General features: G+C 44.7%; 1 protein-coding gene across 1 annotated transcript in view; it reads right to left on the reverse strand.

Annotated features, from left to right (window-relative positions):
• Positions 1-18,260, reverse strand: part of LOC147030386 (kinesin heavy chain-like) — a 144,974-nt gene that overhangs the window by 40,369 nt on the left and 86,345 nt on the right. Inside the window, exon 15 of the mRNA XM_085874362.1 lies at positions 4,276-4,419. Within this exon, the coding sequence (XP_085730488.1) occupies positions 4,276-4,419 (144 nt within the window). The remainder of the gene's footprint in view (positions 1-4,275; positions 4,420-18,260) is intronic.

Genomic DNA, 18,260 nt, shown 5'->3' on the forward strand with positions numbered 1-18,260 from the left:
TGGAAACACGAGTTACCTTTTGAGCAAGTGTGAGGTCCTTTGGCACCGACCTTGCACTGACCTTGAATTTCAAGAAAGAATGAATAGTTGTTTCCACACTTCCATCCAATTATCCTGCCATTTCATATGTATGACCATATTCGAGTGTTTTTCCAACATAAACGGATCAAATGCACCATTTAAACTTGAAAATAAATACTTGAAAGATAAAATGGTGGTCTGTCTCCCATGAATTCCTGTGAAAGACAACCATGCACTGCTGAAAGCAGCATTGGCTGCGACACAGTGAAGTATTTAGCTAGCCTGAAGGCTTTTGAAGGCTTTAACAACCCCCTCGATCTACATCATTCGAACAATCTAACTCCAAGAAGAGAATCAATTCCATGGATGCATTTCTGATGTACTGGCCATCATCAGTGCAAAGTAGATTACCCCACAGCATGCCATTCCATATGGGATTTCATAAAAATATCACTTCTTAACTATGATGGAGCCATAAATCCATGCACCACACCAGCACTTCTCATAAAGGTCGTGATTAACAGGGGGTGCACCTGGCACACATTCATCCTGTCTAGGGCCAACATTATACAGTTAGCAAATCAAAATTCACTGGTTGAAAAAGTATTCAGCCCCTGAGGTCAGTTTATGGTGGAAGCACCTTTTGAGTCTTTTTGGGTAGGTCTCTACTAACTTTGCACAGCGAGATGGTGAAATCTTTACCAATTCTTCACGTGAAAATTGCTCTAGTTCTGCCAAGTTTGATGGGGATCGTCGATGAACTGCAATCTTCAAGTCTTCCCATAAATGTTCAATCGGGTTCAAGTCAGAACTTTGACTGGGCCACTCAAGACATATATTTTCTTCTTATTCAGCCATTCCAGTGTGGCTTTGGCTTTGTGCTTCAGACCTACTGAAACGTGAATCTCCAACCCATTTTTTTTTTGAAAACATTGTCAAGGCTCGGATAAGAGCTAACAAACAGAACATATAACAAGGAAGCAGGAGGCAAGACAGGTGGGAGAGAGAAGCACAAAACAGTGGGGAACAGAGACATTAGATCTGTGGAAGGGAGAGGGATGGGGTGGGGTGCATGGGGTAAACAAGATGGACACCACAGGGACTTTCAGGATGGAAAGCAGGGAATTTGAAGGAGGTGGGTTTGGGTTGGATTAAGTGGGGGTAAAAAAAAAGATCATGGTTTTGGATGGAGGAAGATATGAGATGGTGGTGAACAGCTGTTTTGAAGACATGGAGGGAAGAGTGGGATTGAAGAGAGTGCAGGAGTTTGTTCTAGAGGTGGGGGAAAAAACAAAGGAATGAAGAAGGTGAAGGTGAGCAGTGATTCTTGATTTTGGCAGTTTTACCAGAAGGGGGTTGCTGATGGACCTTGAGCACCCTGCAGAAATATAGGGGAGGGGGGGACAGAGCACAGACAGAGCAAGGGGGAGGGGGGGTAATGTCAGAGAGGAGACGGTAGAAAACAGACCACCGACCTGCTGGCGGCGAGATAGTGAGAGACCCAAATAATACTCAGCTTCATCACGGGAGATACCATTGACCCAAAAAGACGGTTTCTACAGCGTGAAGCAGAGCTAGGGTGTGAGGCAGGAGCATCAGCCCAGAGGGGAGAGCAGTACTCCATCAGGCTGCGGATGAAAGCTTTGTATGAGGTTAGCTCAGGTGTGCCAAGGAAGGGCTTTGCACGACGGACGATGCCCAGTTTGATTTTTGGCTGACTTAAGCAGGTTTTCATCGAGGATTCTCCTGAACTTTGCAGCATTTATTGTGCTTTCAATTCTAACAAGCTTGCCTGTCCCTGCTGATGAAAATAGCCCCATAAAATGATGCTGCACCCACAATGCTTGACAGTAGGGATGGTGTTGACTAGGTGACATACAGTGTTAAGCTTGTGCCAGATGTAACGCTTTGAATTCAGACCAAAAAGTTCAATTTTTTTTTGAAAACTGAAAGTTTTAGCTTCCTTGGTCAAATCTTCTCAGAGAAGTAGATAAATAGATACTGTACATACATACTTTCTCTCCACGATAAATAAACAGGGGTTCATTTGACATGCAGAAATTTGTGTTGATAATTGATAATCATTTTTCAGGTGCTCTTGTGGCAACTGCCAGGCAACAGCAAGAGGAAGAGAAAGTACATGTGTTGGTAGCTATGGTCTTACAGTTTTGAGCTCCAGCAGTTTCTTCTGCTTAATCATGGGGATGACATCCTCTTTCAATCGTGGCAGACAACCACAAGATGTAGCCATCTCTGTTGTTTCATAACAGTGCTCTGTAAAATGTTCCAAGCACAAAAGCGAACATTTTGTAGGCCCAATCCACACTCAGGTATTCCAGACAAGCCTCATCCAATTTATTGGCGAACTTAGGGTATTTTGGCCATTGGTGTAGCATGAAATCATCTTGGTTTCTATTACCACAACCACCAAGGATGCATTGACGATGCATATTTGTGGAAAATCGAAAATTATTCGCCGCTCGAGTTAAATCGTACTGCGATGTAACCCGTAGACAGTACGAATATGGCGATCAACTTCTGAGTGTGACGTCATGACTAAGAACGAAGAAGATTTTGTCTTAAATCACAAAATTACTTTTTTCGTATTGCAAGTCGGATAAAGAAACATCGTATTGGTCTGAGTGTTTGGGTTTCCCTTCAAAATGCTTTTTTTTCGAAAACTCCGTGTGAGCTTTTAGATGCATTTTTTTCAGTAATGGTTTCTTTCTTGCCACCTGTCCATCAAGGACAGGTTTGTAAAGGGAATGGGATATTGTTGATTGATCAACACTGAACCCTCCAACCCCCACCCCCCAATCTCAGACAAAGAGCCTTGCAGATCTTTCAAACTCACTGATGGATTTACAGTGACATCCCGAACCAGTTTCCTGCTTGCTTGGCTGCTGAGTTTGAATGGGCGACCTGATCTGGGTAGAGTCTGGGTGGTATGACATGTGTTCCACTTCTTAATGATGGATTTCACTGTACTCAAAGGGATAATGAGTGACCGAAATCTTCTTATAACCCTCTCTTGAACGAGCTTCTCCACCGCTTTATGTTTGACTTCTTTGGAAAGCTCCTTGGTCTTCATGTTTACCTTGTTGGTTGACCAAGTTAGATGCACCTTAAAACTCCTCAGACGAGTGGGGGAGCTTAACTTTTAAGTTAAACCACCTTATTGCACTTATTTTGTAACCTTTCAAACAAATAATTTGTTCCTGAAGTAATTTAGGGTTAATTAGGCAAAGGGTTTGAATACTTATCCAACTGAGAATCATCTGATTTTCTCTGCTAATCTACAACTATTCATATTTACCTGCATTTAAAAAAAAACTTTAACAGTTTTGAGTAGTTTGTGAAGACTGTATATTAAGATTGATTTGAAAGCATCATGAAATAAACTCAGGTGGCTTCAAAATGTGAAAACATTGGAGGGGGGTGAATGGTTTTGCAGGCCACTGTAGCCATGCAGGTTGCAGGCCACTGTAGCTAGGTTGTGTAAAACCTTCTGCAAAGATGAGGCCAGGTTGAGGACACTTGTGGCCACAAAAGGGACAGAAAGTGCAATGCGCTTTAAAAGTGACACCAACACGGACTGTTTGGCCAGCACACCGCAAGCCATGGTGGCAAGGTCGGGTGCAGACCCCTTGAAAGGGAGAGACGACTTTTTATTGGGGTCGTCCCATGGGGCGGGATAGTCCTAAAGATGGCATGCCCACAGAAGTGGCAGCCAATGACTGGACCCACCGCCTACAAAGGTGGTCCCTGGAGTTGACGAAGGCGGTGGCCGTGCTGTGAGCGGCAGTTTGAGCTGCACCACCAAGAGAACGTGAATGTCTTTGCAGCTGTGGAGGAACTCTGGGAAGGACTTGAAACAGCAAAAGGCTTACCTTGTGTAGCCTTTTGTGGTTGCTTTATGCAGCCTTCTTTGGCGAGAAGAGCATGGGAGGAGTCGATTTATTTATATAATCCTAGCCACCTGACTTTAATTGATGAGGTGAGAGCTAATTGGTTATTCCCTCCATTCACAGGTGAGAGGGGAGAGATGTGAGTGGATCTGTTTTTCATATACATGTTGACTGCTTTTGACATTTAAACATGGTACATGCTTGGGAGCCTCACTGGTGCAGTACCTGTCAATGAAAAATAAAACATTTACATGAGTTCTTACAGTATTTCAGGACGTACCTCAACAAATGAATAAAGAAAAGTGTGATTGAATGATGACGCACAGGAGAAAGCAATGGCATTGACCTTTATCTCTCTGCTTCCAAAGTTTGTCTCAATCTCAGCAAGCTCTCGGAGGAGGAGAGACATCATTTCTCCAACTTTCTTCTGCTGGAAAGCCATGACATCTTGCAGCTTGGTCAACTCATTCTCCAGACTCTGCAAGTGTGCCTGTTATGCAAAAATATGCATTTTCAAGATACTCATCATTCATTGATAAGAGCATGGTGCATTCCCCTGCCATATCACATTAGCACAACAAATACTTAATTCACGCCCTGGGAAAATATGTTGTACTCCACTATGCACTATTGTTCAAGCTGAAGCACCACAGCAGGCTATGCGAAACCAGGAGGTGCTTTTAGTCATTGTTTTTTACTCCAATTCTCCCATGTGGTACTGCTCCCTTACACTCACCAAAATAATCTCATTCCTCCACTGGATTATATTAAATCTCACGGTGCTATATTCAGTGTTCAAACGCCTTACATTTGTCGTGTCATGAGAGAGCCATGGTTCTTTGAGCACTAATGATAGTAAGATTTATTTTATAAACACTTAACAAACCTCGCTATAATTTCAGTTGTAGTACAAGAATCAAATACATACCACTTCCTCTGAACCCTCTTTGGGAGAATCCGTTCACCTCCTCTGCAGCCCCGAGCACACTGAAGTTATTGTATATTATGAGACCCGCATTTTTCTTTGACACCAATTTCACAACAATCGACCAGTGTGACACATGCTGCCATACACAAACACTCGATCATACTCATGCTCAGTACACTTGGAGAAGAGCCACAGTGAGCAACAGCTACAGTGAGCCAACTCCCAAGCATAGACAGGACATAGCCGACCTACAGAAACATATCGCAGAGCTGGAGGAACAACACACAGCAGACATGGTGGATTTGGTCAAAGCCACACTTCTGACGGACCAAGCAGCAGACTGCATTCGGGACTTGGATGTGGGAGACAAAAAAACACCTGGACCAGTTGGAAGAAGTCGAGGAGCAGTGGTGTGGTGGGTAAGAAAAGGAGAAGGAAAAATTGGTAGAGGAGCTGCTGTTCCAGCAGAAAAGCAAAGTCGACTTGGCAGAAGCCAGAACAGCCCAGTTTCTTGCAGTCGTCATTCTGATTGCTGGAACACCACCAGCGGCCCCGACTACAACTGGCAAAAAATGTAGGAAGAAGAAAGGCAAGCAACTGCACAGGAATAGCTACAACTGCACCAGCGTTCACGCCGGAAACAGCAACAAACAATAAGGCTGCGGGCCAGCAAAACTGCATGGGGACCGCAACAGTTGGAATGGTCAGTGCTGGAATCGTCGGAACAACTACAGGAACAACTGCACAGAAACACTTTACGGTACCATACACACACAGCGCACGTGAGCATACACAAGTACTCGACTGCACCACATACATAAATGTGGCACAAAATCAGGCTCGACAGAGCACATCGATATCCACATGCGTGCAAGTGCACATTAGCGTCGTGCGTGCATGCATGCATGTGGGCAACAGAAGTAGGATATTCCCCGTTGTCATTGCAACATGTTGACCAAGTGCTTTGCCGCACTGTGCATGCATGCTTTGTTCTTTCCAAGGCCATGAGGTGGAAGCATGGTAGCTTCGTGCCGGACAAGCGAATGCACTATGTCTAAAAACATCGAATTGGAGAATAGAGGTTCTACAAATATTGTCAACTGCATTGTACAAACGTTCCAACAACATGGAAGCTATCTATGTAACATTTGCTAGCATGGGACTGCGGGTAGAAAAGAGCATTGCTTGCCATCTACTCCTGGAGAACACATATAAAAGCAACATAGTCTCAGCATCTCAGATGTGGACTATTTGGCAAGATACACAGGAAACACCAGCCGTCAGCCTTTGAAGACAATGTATACATGTTTGGGTACTTGCCACGCCAAAGCATAGTATACAAAAGTGGGCTCCAATCCACTGGGCAGGAGGGCAAGGCGAAGAATATATTTGCAGCTCTCAAGCTGGCAATCCACAGAATGATTGGACAGGGAAGAGGACGTATCTATGTGGCTATTGTCCATAACGTAGGGGCCAAAGCATCGGGTATCATTTCCTCCACTATTGCCAGGATCAAGAACAACAGCAAAAGGTGGGCCTTGCAGGCTGGCAGAAGATGCACCTCACCGAAGACCCCAGAAGCCTACTTTGTAGCCAAGGTACAGTAACTTCAGAAAGTATTCACACCCCTTGACTTTTGTCACATTTTGTTGTGTTGCAGCCTGAATTTAAAAAGGATTTAATTTAATTTAATTTTGTCACAGATCTACACAAAATACCCCATAATGACAAAGTGAAAGCATGTTTTCAGAAATTTTTACAAATCACTAAAAAATGAAAAGCTGAAATGTCTTGTGTCAATAAGTATTCAACCCCTTGAGTCAATACTTTGTAGAAGCAATTTAGCAGCGATTACAGCTTTGAGTCTTCTCGGGTATGTCTATCAGCTTTGCACATCTGGATTTAAGCGATTTCCTCCCATTCTTCCTCCCAGAATTGCTCGAACTATGTCAAGTTGGATGGGAAGCGTCGGTGAACAGCAATCTTCAAGTTTTTCCACATATTCTCAATGAGATTCAAGTTTGTGCTTTGGCTGGGCCACTCAAGGATTTTCATATTCTTGTTCTGAAGCCATTCCAGTATTGCTTTGGCTGTATGCTTGGGGTCATTGTCCTGTTGGAATGAAAAATCTTCACCACAGTCCAAGGTCTTTTGCACTCTGAAGCAGGTTCTCCTCAAGGATTTGCCTGCATTTGGCTCCATTCATTGTTCCCTCTATCCTTACAAGCCTCCCAGTTCCTACCCCTGAAAAGCATCCCCATAGCATGATGCTACCATCACCATTCTTCAAGGTAGGTATGGTGTTACATGGGTTATGAGCTGTGCTCCGTTTCCGCCAGACGTAGCGCTTTGCATTCAGGCCAAAGAGTTCAATTTTTGTCTCATCAGTCCACAGAATCTTTTGCCTCATGCTCTCAGTCTTTCACGTCCATTTTTGCAAACTCCAGGCATGCTGTTATGTGCCTTTTTCCTCGGAATGGGTTCTGTCTGGTCACTCTCCCATAAAGCCTACATTTGTGAAGTGCTGCCGATTGTTGCCCTTCCGGCAGGTTCCCCCATCTCAGCCAAGGAACTTTGTAGTTCATTTTCTTCATAGAGTGGTCATGGGTTCTTGGTCACCCCCTGATCAAAGTCCCTCTTGCCTAGTTGTTCAGTTCCATCAGATGGCCAGCTCTAGGAAGGGTCTGAGTAGTTCCATATTCTATCCATTTCCCAATGATTGGGCTCACTGTGCTCTTGGGAACTTTCAACACTTGAAATTGCTTTATGAAATATCCTTTCACAGATTTATACCACCTAACAATTCCATCTCAATTCCTTGGACTTCACAGTAGAGTTTCTACTTTGACCTTCTGGGGGACCTTCTATAGAAAGGTATATTTCTTTCTAAATCATGTCCAATCAATTGAATTGGCCACAGGTGGACTCCAAATCAAGCTGTGGAGTTATCTCAAGGACCTTCAATGGAAACTGGATGAACCTGAGCTCAATCTGGAGTGTCATAGCAAAGGGGTTGGATATTTATTGATGCAAAACATTTGAGATCTTCATTTTTTTCAACTTTGTCATTATGGGGTATTTTGTGTAGATCAGTGACAAAAAATATAAATTTTATCCATGTCAAATGCAGGCTGTAAGTTGAGGGGTGTGAATACTTTCTGAAGGCACCGTAAATGTATTGGAAATTCCAATGGCAGAGCTGCAGGCAGAGCTGCAGAAACTGCAGAAAGACCTCGAACCACAAGGCTTTGGCCTCCACTGCATCGCCAACACCCAAGACTTCTCGGGAGTTCTAGATCACCCTGTACTCGTGGCACACCTGGTGGAAAATAAAAACATGCAAGAACAGGGAGATCGAGCCACCACAATGCGTGCCAACGGTGGGGATGACAACATGGCAAAAATTCTCGACAATACGAAGGCTGTAGGCAACCACGTATGCTCCTTTATTTGGACAACAGAAGAAAGCAAGACAATCCATGCCAAGATCTCCAGCAAGATTGTTTTGAACTTCTAAGCCAGAGAGATTCGAGAATCCTTTGGTTGCCATCTGGTGGACTATGCTGACTATCCCAACTAACATCTCCGCAAGACATTCCTACATCCAGATGTGCAAGCTCAGGGTTGCACTCGCATCGAGGTTTCCCTGTACATATGTTGTCTAGGCAAAGAGCTTTCAGCAGATGTAGGAGAAATAGTGGAAGATGTCTTGCAAACTGTGTCCGTTCTGGAGGAATAAGGAGAAGGGCTCTTGGTAGTGCAAACGACTGCCAAGCAGTGGCAAAATCTTGTGAAGGAGCTCGACCGTTGTTGCATCCCAGCCGACTACCCTTCAGGCACAATCTATACAACATGGTATGCACACACCAGGACGGGGGAATTGCCTGGCATATGAGTTGCTTCTACAGAAGCCAACAGAGATGACGACCATGTTGGTAGTAGGCTACACAATGGACCATCTCAGAGTATGGTTGCCGTTGTTTTCCAATCTTTCGCACAGACATTCTGTGTATCAACGACAGTCATCAACCTTGCTCCACTCTGCTGCTACATCAAAGCTTCCAACACATCCACAATACTCGCACCATGCAAACGGCCAAACCAAAACACAACTGCCCACCACCAAACAGGCTCCTCCCGACACTCCAAAAAGTTGCTTGGATATGGCACAAACACCACAGGGAAAGAAGATTTGCTGGCCCCAGGACGAAATACAAACAGATCGGCAAATCTAGACCCCATCAACAGCAAAAAGAGATGCACATCTGTTAGCTATTGGAGATGCAAATAAGGCCGAGGAGTGGAGGCATAGAGCCGTCAAAGAACAAGCTGCATTTCAAGCAAAGAGAGGAAGAGCTGGCCAAGATGGAGCGACTGCTTGTTGCAAGGAAAGCATATGAAGAGAAAGCCCTCAAGACTAGGGCTCAATTGGTGGATGTATTCGAGTGGATGGTGGATATGGATGTATTCGAGTGGATGTGGATGTATTCGAGTGGATGGTGGATGTATTCCAGTGGATGGTGGATGTATTCGAGTGGATGGTGGATGTATTCTATCTTCCCAGAGGGCACTACATTTCAGGTTCTTGGCTTGCAATGTTTCAAATCTACATCTGGGAGAAGAGCTCTAATTGCTGTAGAAGCTGCAGGTCTTGAATGTGAAACCATATGGGGCACAAAGGCTCTTGAAAACATTCTCGACAAACTCGAGGACATTGAGAAAACGCACCTTTGAGGAAACGGTACATTCTACCGAGTCAAATGCACCTCAACCAACCAAATTTTCCCATCCAACTCCAATCAAAACACCAATTCTACAACAACCAAGGCAAACAGGTAGAATGGGTTCCTATATGTGTACTGGAAAGCCCAAATCCAAACAAAACATCAGTCAAAGAACTGCTGCATCGGGCCTGCGTTGCCGACAATGAAATGCAAGTACGACCGCACAACGACCCAATCAGACGAGTACATTTCCTTTCGATTCGCAGCAACCATATTTTGTGGTATGCCAAGGACCATTCCCTTCCTTCTACCTGCAAATGCATATGGGGAAGCTGCAAGCGATGAGGAAATACCAACATCTGGCTTCTTCCTGGAATGAGAACTTGAGAAGTGCGGCCTGGAAAAAGGCACCATTTTGCTGCAGCATCAGACATTCGAACCACACAAAACAAAAGGAAAGATCACCTTGCGTCCATTTCTATCTGCCCTCGAGGCAAGCCAGGCATTGGAATGCAGGACTGTTTGGCCAGGGCAGAACATACCTATCTTCATTGCACAGTTTCGGTGTGTCATGCTCGCTGCCTCGCACAAGGTACAATGGGCCAAGTGCAAGAGCTTCGAGCAGCATCTTCCCCACACCACCACAACCAACACGACAGAATCCCCTGAGCTTCATCCCCACTTTACGGAAATGTGAGGAACTCCTACATTGGCCTTGCCGCAGTACCAGAAACCTTTTCCACGGCAATAGCAGGCTTCCACACCGGCATTGGCGAGCACATAGGTCACTTTCCCCAAGAACCAGAAAGATACAGAGCAATTGTCTATCTTGTTCAAAATTGGCAGATTATCCAATACCTTTGCCGAGGCCCAATGTGTCAGAAGGACATGCCAACCCAACACTGCTCACACTGTTCACACTGTTCTGTGCGCATGCCACACAATGCTGCGCACAACCCCAGATGCTGGAACAGCGGCTGTGCACATGCCACACAGACCCAGAAAGTGCTTTGCAATAATTGACATTTGTTGCAGCACAATGCTGTGCACATGCCACACAATGATGTGCACAAGCCCAGAGAAATGCTTTTCAAATGCTACGTAGACCCAAGAAAATGCTTTGCAATGCTGGATGCTGTGTACTCTAGTCGGCTTGCTGTCATCCCGACTGGGAGAGCAAGGACGTATCCATCACAGGTACACAACACTATCCCGCCAATGGAACATCGAACCCAAAACAACTCGCTATGCGACCACTGGGCCCACTCTCGAGCACAAACTGGAGCAATGCGGCCAATAATGGAAGGCACACCTTTTTTCTTGTAGGCAGCCAGTACAGCACCCCAAATGTGTGCACAGAAGTATGGCACGGTGTTTGGATTCTGCTGTACAAGCTCCATTGTGTGTGCACTGGCGACGGCATCCATGCTTGCAGTATATCTTGTTCTAAATTGGCAGAAATCCAACACCTTTGACGAGGGCAACCCCAGCTGCAGGCAAACCCACCCCTGCTCGTGCTGTTCCAGTATCAATGCTGCTGCAGTCAGGATGACGGGAACAGATACAGGAACTCAGCGTCACTGTCGTCTCGGCAGGAAGAAAAAAAACAACAACAAAAACAAGGATTGCCAAAGCACTTTCCTGGGTTGCTCCAGCAATGCTACAGCACTGCCAAAGCACTTTCCTGGGTCGATGTAGCATATTTTGTAAAGCACTGCCAAAGCACTTTCCTGGGTCGATGTAGCATATTTTGTAAAGCACTGCCAAAGCACTTTCCTGGGTCTATGGAGCATATTTTGTAAAGCACTGCCAAAGCACTTTCCTGGGTCTATGTAGCATTTGCAAAGCATTTTCCGGGGTCTATGGGGCACGTATGCAGCATTGTGTGGCATGTGCACAGCAACTTCCTGGGTCTGTGTGCAGGAATCGCAGTGTGGCCTGTGCGCAGCCACTTTCCTGGGTCGAAAAAACACGTTGTGCAGCATTTGCAGCTTCGCTGCATGGGTTTGTGTATGGGAACCACGGTGTGACATCAAAGGAACAGTCGGAAAGCAGCTGGAACTGCTGTGGAAGTGGAAAAGCTGGGTTCTAGATCCCCACTAAAAGGATAAGTATTTGGTGTACATACCCCCTGCGCAAAATCTTCCAGTCTACCGGCGGCCCTTGCATACTCTTTGCTTTTTGTTAGGCCTATGTTTTGGGATTGCTTCTTCGAGCCGTGGCAGCAGTAGCTGTTCTTGTTGTCCCGACTGCAGCAACATCGACTGCCAGGCGCTCTAGGCTTTGGCTAGGGTGACTTCCAACTCCTGAATGCGGTCTGCTGCTTGGACCACCAGACGTGTGGCTGCATCCAAGTTCACCATGTCTGCTGCGTGTTGTTCTTCCAGCTCTGCAATACGTTTCCGTAGGTCGGCTATATCCTGTGTCGGCTTAGGAATCAGCCACTTTTCATGGTCCGGTGTCTCCAGCCCTTGGCAAATACCATGCGAGTTTGTCCGACCCCCAACCTTTTGGCTTCTCGAATACCAATCTCTCCCGAAGCAATACGGTGAATAGTGTCCCCCGAAAGAGGAGTTTTGCTCGGCATGACTGTTGTTGTATATGTGTGTAGTTATTCTCCAAGTGTACAAAGCGTGGGTATAATGAAGTGAATGGTTGTTATTGTGTTGCCCCAGTCAGTTCTGCTCGAACAGGTTCGTGGCACTGAAATAGCAGATCGATCTCCCACCAGCGACCCAGACATCTCTCACATCTATGATGTTGTGCTCTTGTCTCAGTGGAGCCAGGATCAGTCTTCCATAATGTGTTTGGTTCTGTGTGGGACGGCCTGGCAGAGGTTGCAGGTGTCAGTGGTGACGTTGAGGCTGTGTTTGTAGTGCAAGAGCTGTGGGTCAGCGGAGGCATACAAGGTGAACACAATCGGACCTGGAGAGTCGTTGGTCTGTGTCAAGGGTGGGTGGGGGTTTATTGCCCAGGATACTGTTTGGGCCTGGTTTATTGATAGTGTTGATGGTGATGTGGGTGTGGATGTTTTTTGTAGTTTTCGTTGTTCATTGGGGGATGTTTTGGAGGATGTTACTGTCGCATCTTTGTGGTGTCGCTTTAATGTGTCCAGGGGGCTGTGGGTGGTTGTACATGTAGTGCAAGGGTGATTAGGGTTGGCACTTGCCGTTACAAGGAACTGTACACCTCTCATGTCCAAGTGGTCTTTCATTTTTACATCTGTGTGTTGGTGCTCAATGGGTGTTGTTAATGTGTAACCTGTGATGATGCAAAGGGCTTTGTTTTGTATGGTCTGTAGGCTGAGATGTGTGTTTGATAGTTTAGAGGCCCAGGATAAGCTGGTGTAGTTAATGAATGATCTAATGTACTGTTTGTATATTAGTGATGTTTCTTTGTGGTGTCCGAAGTCAGTGCCTGTGAGAGTCCTAAGTGTGTTCAGCCTGGGTGTGCATGTTATTTATTTATTTATTTTAATGTGTGTGATGTGATCCAAGAATGACATGTGTTAAAAGTGATGCCGAGTGTTTTTGTTTGGTGTGTGTGTGGTGCAGTGCTATGTTCCTTGGTGGAATTTGTTGAAAGAGTGACTTGATTTTGAGGGGGCGACTTTCAGTCTGTTGATGGCGAGCCAGGTTTGCAGGGTGCTGAGGAAGGCTTGAAGTTGTGCCCTGGTGGTGTTGATGTTGCTATGAGTGGAGGTAATGGTCGTATCATCCACATACGAGGTTATTTGCATGTTCTTGGGTGGTTGTGGAATGTCATGCATGTACAGATTAAAGAGTGTAGGGGAGAGGAGTGAGCCTTGAGGGACTCCGTTAGTAAAGTATTGTGTGCGTGATGACTTGCCGTCAAAAATTGCGAATGAATGACTGCATGATAGGTCGGCCAGCCAGCATTTGGTGTTTGTGGTGAGTATTTCGTTTGTGAGCAAGAGTATTGGAAGCATGTCAATACTTTGCTGATGTCTTGGTGAGAATAGTGTTTTGGTGGCTTTCTATTGTTGAAGCCATCAAAGGTGTTTTGTGTTAGGTTTGTGAGGAGAGCAGTGGGGGGTGGTTTGGTCTGAATCTGTGTTGAGTGCGTGAGAGGGGATGTGAGGGTTTGTGAGTGTGAGTATTAGGCGTTCTGTAACTTTGGAGGGTGTGCAAAGTAAAGTGATATGTGTGTAGCTATTCAGGATTTTGATTGTCGTTGGCTGCTTTGGTGGAAGGATGGTAATGATTTGGCCTAGTTTCCAAATTTGGAGAATTCTTAAGTGTTGGAAGGAGAAGTTGCTTATATTTGTGAGGGCTGATTATGTCCTGTGGTCCAAGGTGATTTAAATGCAAATTGGAGATGTCAGGGTCGGCAACCTGCGAGTTTTTGATGATTTTTGTTGTTTGTGCGGAAGTGAATGGCGTGATGGTGGTGTCGAGTTGGCAGCTTAATTTGCGTCTTGTAATACTTCTTTCCTCATTTCTGGGTCCAATACGACTTGTGTTTGCATAGTGGTCTATGAGGATTAGCTTGTTGTTTCTCTGATGGTATATTGTCTGTGGTAGTTATGTGCGTGTGCGGTGTTTTGCCACTATTGGAGTTGGTGATGCTGTTTATGGTTTTGTGCAAGTGTTTGGTATTGGTTGAGTTGTCTGGTGTGCGTAGAAAGGAGTGCCAGTTTTGTGTTTTTTTCACTATTATTTTGTTGTTGATTTATGTGTTTAGTGTTTGAATCCTTTCTATGTCTGGTGCTTTGGGTGTTGGTGTGTTGTGTTTTAAGCTCTCGTTGTTTGATGAGGTGTGCGATTTCTGGCGGGTAGTTGGGGTTGTATTTTTTGATATTGCCCTTTGGAATGTATTTAGTAACTGTGGTTGTGATAATCATATTGAACTGTTATATGTCAATGTTGGCATTGTTGTTGTGTTTTTGGAATTCTTATTTAGTGTCATGCCCAAAGTTATCCCACATCACCTTTTTGTAAGTGGTGAATATTTTATTTTTGTTTGCATTGAGGTCTTGGGCTGTGTTTATGGTAATGACAGGTAGGTGATCTGAAGTGAGTTGTTGCACTGTTCTCCATGTAGTTGTGGTGCAAAGTGATGGAGAACAGAATGTTATGTCTTGTGACGAGATATTGTAACCAGCTTGGTGTGTGTGTGTGTGTGTGTGTGTGTGTGTGTGTGTGTGTGTGTGTGTGTGTGTGTGTGTGTGTGTGTGTGTGTGTGTGTGTGTGTGTGTGTGTATATCATTCAGTGTAAATAACAAATTTTGTTGTGTGGCAATGGTTTGGCCTATCGTGTTTGGTTGGTGATGGGTGTACCAGGCTGTGCCCTTGGCATTGAAGTCCCCTCCGATGATGGTGTTTGAGAGGGAGCAAATGTTCTGTTGCTGTGGTGAGTATTTGGTTGGTACAGTCGGGGATGTGTCTGGTGGTATGTAAATGTTTATATATGCTTTGTTACGAGTTTTGATTGTGAAAGCTTGAAGTTCAAGGATGTTGTCTGGTGGTAGAAGTGCTTTTGTGTCTTGTGTGACATGTGAGTATCGAATTGAATTGTGAATGTATGTGATGAGCCCTTCACCTCTGGCGTTTGATCTGTGAGCATATCGGTGCATTGCTGGGGATGGTTGGTGTTTTGTTTTTCTCATGTAATTTGGCTTCTTGTATGATGGCGACATGAACATTGTTTGTGAGAATAAAGTGTTTAAGTTGCATGGCCTTGCTGACGAGGCCATCTGTGTTGTATTGGAGGATATTAAGGTTATGTGTGCATTTCTGAGGTTGATGTGGTCGGGGCCCCGGGATGGTTTCTATGCCTCTGGATAGAATGAGGAGAAAGGGGAGGACTGCCTGAGAGAGGTCGCTCCCCAAAGAAGAAAAAAAAAAAGAAAAAAAAAAGAAGAAATGTTTGTTGTGGATATTTGATGAGTGTGAGTGTGATGTGTGGTGTTTGATTGTTTATGTGTGAGGTGTTCAGATGGAAGATGAGAGGGAGTGGGCAGGTCCATGGGGACCGATCGGTGCTCTGACTGTGACTGCAGTGCTCCGCCAAATTTGGGCAGCAGGGAAAAGTAGGGAAGATTTGGACCCCTTTTGCGTTTGGGGTGTTTCTTCATGGCGATTGCACCCCCGATAGTTTGCATGTGTTGTTGTTCCCTGTTGCTATTCTCCAAGTATACCTAGTGTGGGTACGAACAAGTGTTTGCACATGTTGTTGTTCCCTGTGGCTATTCTCCAAGCGTATCGAGCATGGGTACGATCAAGCATTTGTGTATGGCAGCATGTGTCATACTGGTCATTTGTTCTCAAAAATGGTGGTTGTCAAAGGAAAAAAAAATGGGTCTAGTAAGCTGGCTCGACCAAGTCTGGAGTCTGTTTTAAGAATGGTTTCGGTTTCAATTTTGGTTTGGGGGACCGCTGAGGGGTGTTGTGGGCCCCAGATTTTGGTTTGCAAGAACGACACTAAAAATGTTAAAAGTTGCACAGAACCGCAATTGCATACACTACTATTTCCATGGTTTAAAATTTTCTGCTTTGTTTCAGTTCTGCTGATTTTCTGCTGATTTTCTGCAAAATTTTCTGCTGATCAGCAGTTTCAGTCCTATTGCTTCATCTCAAAATTCGAGCGCGTGTTTCTAGCATGCAATTTCAACAATATTACGACATGAAGTTTGCATCAAGGACTGAAACGTCCAAACATTTGAGACGCAGGTGTTGTTCCCGTTCTGTTTTCTCCATTTTTCTTTTCTTTTATACAAAGGAAACTTACATTTAATCAATGTTGATGTGGTTGAAAAAAACAAACAAACAAAACACCCTCTTTACAGTCATTTACATATTGTCTAACAAACTTTAATGTGCAGTTGGAAAATGTACTCTTTTCCGATTGGACACATCTCATTTAAAAAGTCAATAGGAGTTTCGATCATTAAGCACATGGCTTAACAAAGAGGCAGAAAAATAAAATGAGGAAGGATTTTTGGAGTAAAGATTTATATATTAATACTGAAGGACCAATTTTGTGCTCCTCCTAGCGGTCGCGTCACGTTTTTCTCGGTACTGTGACCTGGACTGAAAGAAACTTCGTACCTGTAAGAGTGCATCGCACATCGTGCCAATAGTCAAACTTCAACTCTGAAGCAGAATAAACACTTTTCCTTTTACATTCATTTACATGGCGACGTGTGACGTCACCGCTGAGAGGCGTCAGGACGTCATGACATCATCGGTCATTCGCTGACGTCATTACGTCTGTCGTCGACAGACCGTCACTGCTGAGAGGTGTAATTCCACTCCTCAAAAATAGCGTCTGCAATGTAAAACCCTCTTCTGCACATGCTGACTACCTCAGACTGTGAATTTGACACAAAAAAATGTAACAAGAAACATTGTATCTTCTATATATTAATACTGAAGGACCAATTTTGTGCTCCTCCTAGTGGTCGCGTCACGTTTTTCTCAGTACTGTGACCTGGACTGAAAGAAACTTCGTACCTGTAAGAGTGCATCGCACATAGTGGCAAGAGTCAACCTCCAACTATGAAGCAGAATAAACACTTTTTGTTGAGACGGGGGCGAGGAGTGAAGAGAGGGGGGCAGGGAGTGAAGAGGCGGGGGGGAAGGTAAGCAAATTTTTGGATGGGGGTAAGCAAATTGAAAGTGGGAAATGGGGTGGGGGATGAGTGGGCGGGGGCTGGGGTGAAGTAAGCAGGGTTGAATGTGAGGGGGTGGACAGGGGGCGGGGGCTGGGGGCAAGTGGGGAGGGGAACCAAGAGACCAGTGTGTGTGTGTGCGGGGAGTGAAGAGGCGGGGGCGGGGCAATTAAATTTTTGGGCGGGGGTAAGTAAATTGAAGGCGGGGGGGGGGATGGGGCAGGGGCGGGGGATGAGTAGGCGGGGGCAAGCACGCCCTGTCCAGTCCATGTCCCTCGAGTATAGGTGAGCTGGTGAGGGTGGTTGAATGAACGGAATCCGTCTGTGACGGTGTTTCGGCTAGTTTGAAATGATTTCTTTAATGTAGTCACAGCAGTGTGTTGTGGGAGTATGCTGTGGTCATGTTAACTCCGCCACTAAAGGTGGACAGAGGTTATGTTTTCATGTTTGTCTGTCTGTCTGTGAGCAGGATATCTCAAAATTTGATGGATTCAGACAAAACTAAGTGGACATGTTGGGTGTATGAAAAGGACGAATTGATTCGATTTTGGTGGAGATCAGGATCTGGATCCAGTTCCACTAATTGTTGAAGTGATACGGCTAAAAAGCAATAATATACAATGACAATTCAAAACGTTTGGGACAGATTTGGTAGAAATTTGGTTGACAGCTTGGTTGTATGACAAGGACGGATTGATTTGATTTTGGTGAAGACCCAGATCCGGATCTAATAGCTTTTAAAGATTGTTAAAAGTGATTCTTCACCATTGATGGATGGGGCCAAAAACTATACATATATATATATATATATATATATATATATATATATATATATATATATATATATATATATATATATATATATATATATATACATATACAGGGTGTCCCAAAAAAAATGTACTCACATTTTGGCTCCTCATAACATTGAATTTTTCATTTTTTTTCAGATCAAATTGACCCTAATAATGGCAGAAGTACGACTAGGTGTTGAAGAAAGAAAATTTATCATAAAGTGCTACTGGAAGCACGAAAACATCATGGAA

The sequence above is a fragment of the Eptatretus burgeri genome, chromosome 3, assembly GCF_056783735.1.
Source record: "Eptatretus burgeri isolate ZD-2024b chromosome 3, Ebu_testis_v1, whole genome shotgun sequence".
In the NCBI taxonomy this organism is placed as follows: Eukaryota; Metazoa; Chordata; class Myxini; order Myxiniformes; family Myxinidae; genus Eptatretus; species Eptatretus burgeri.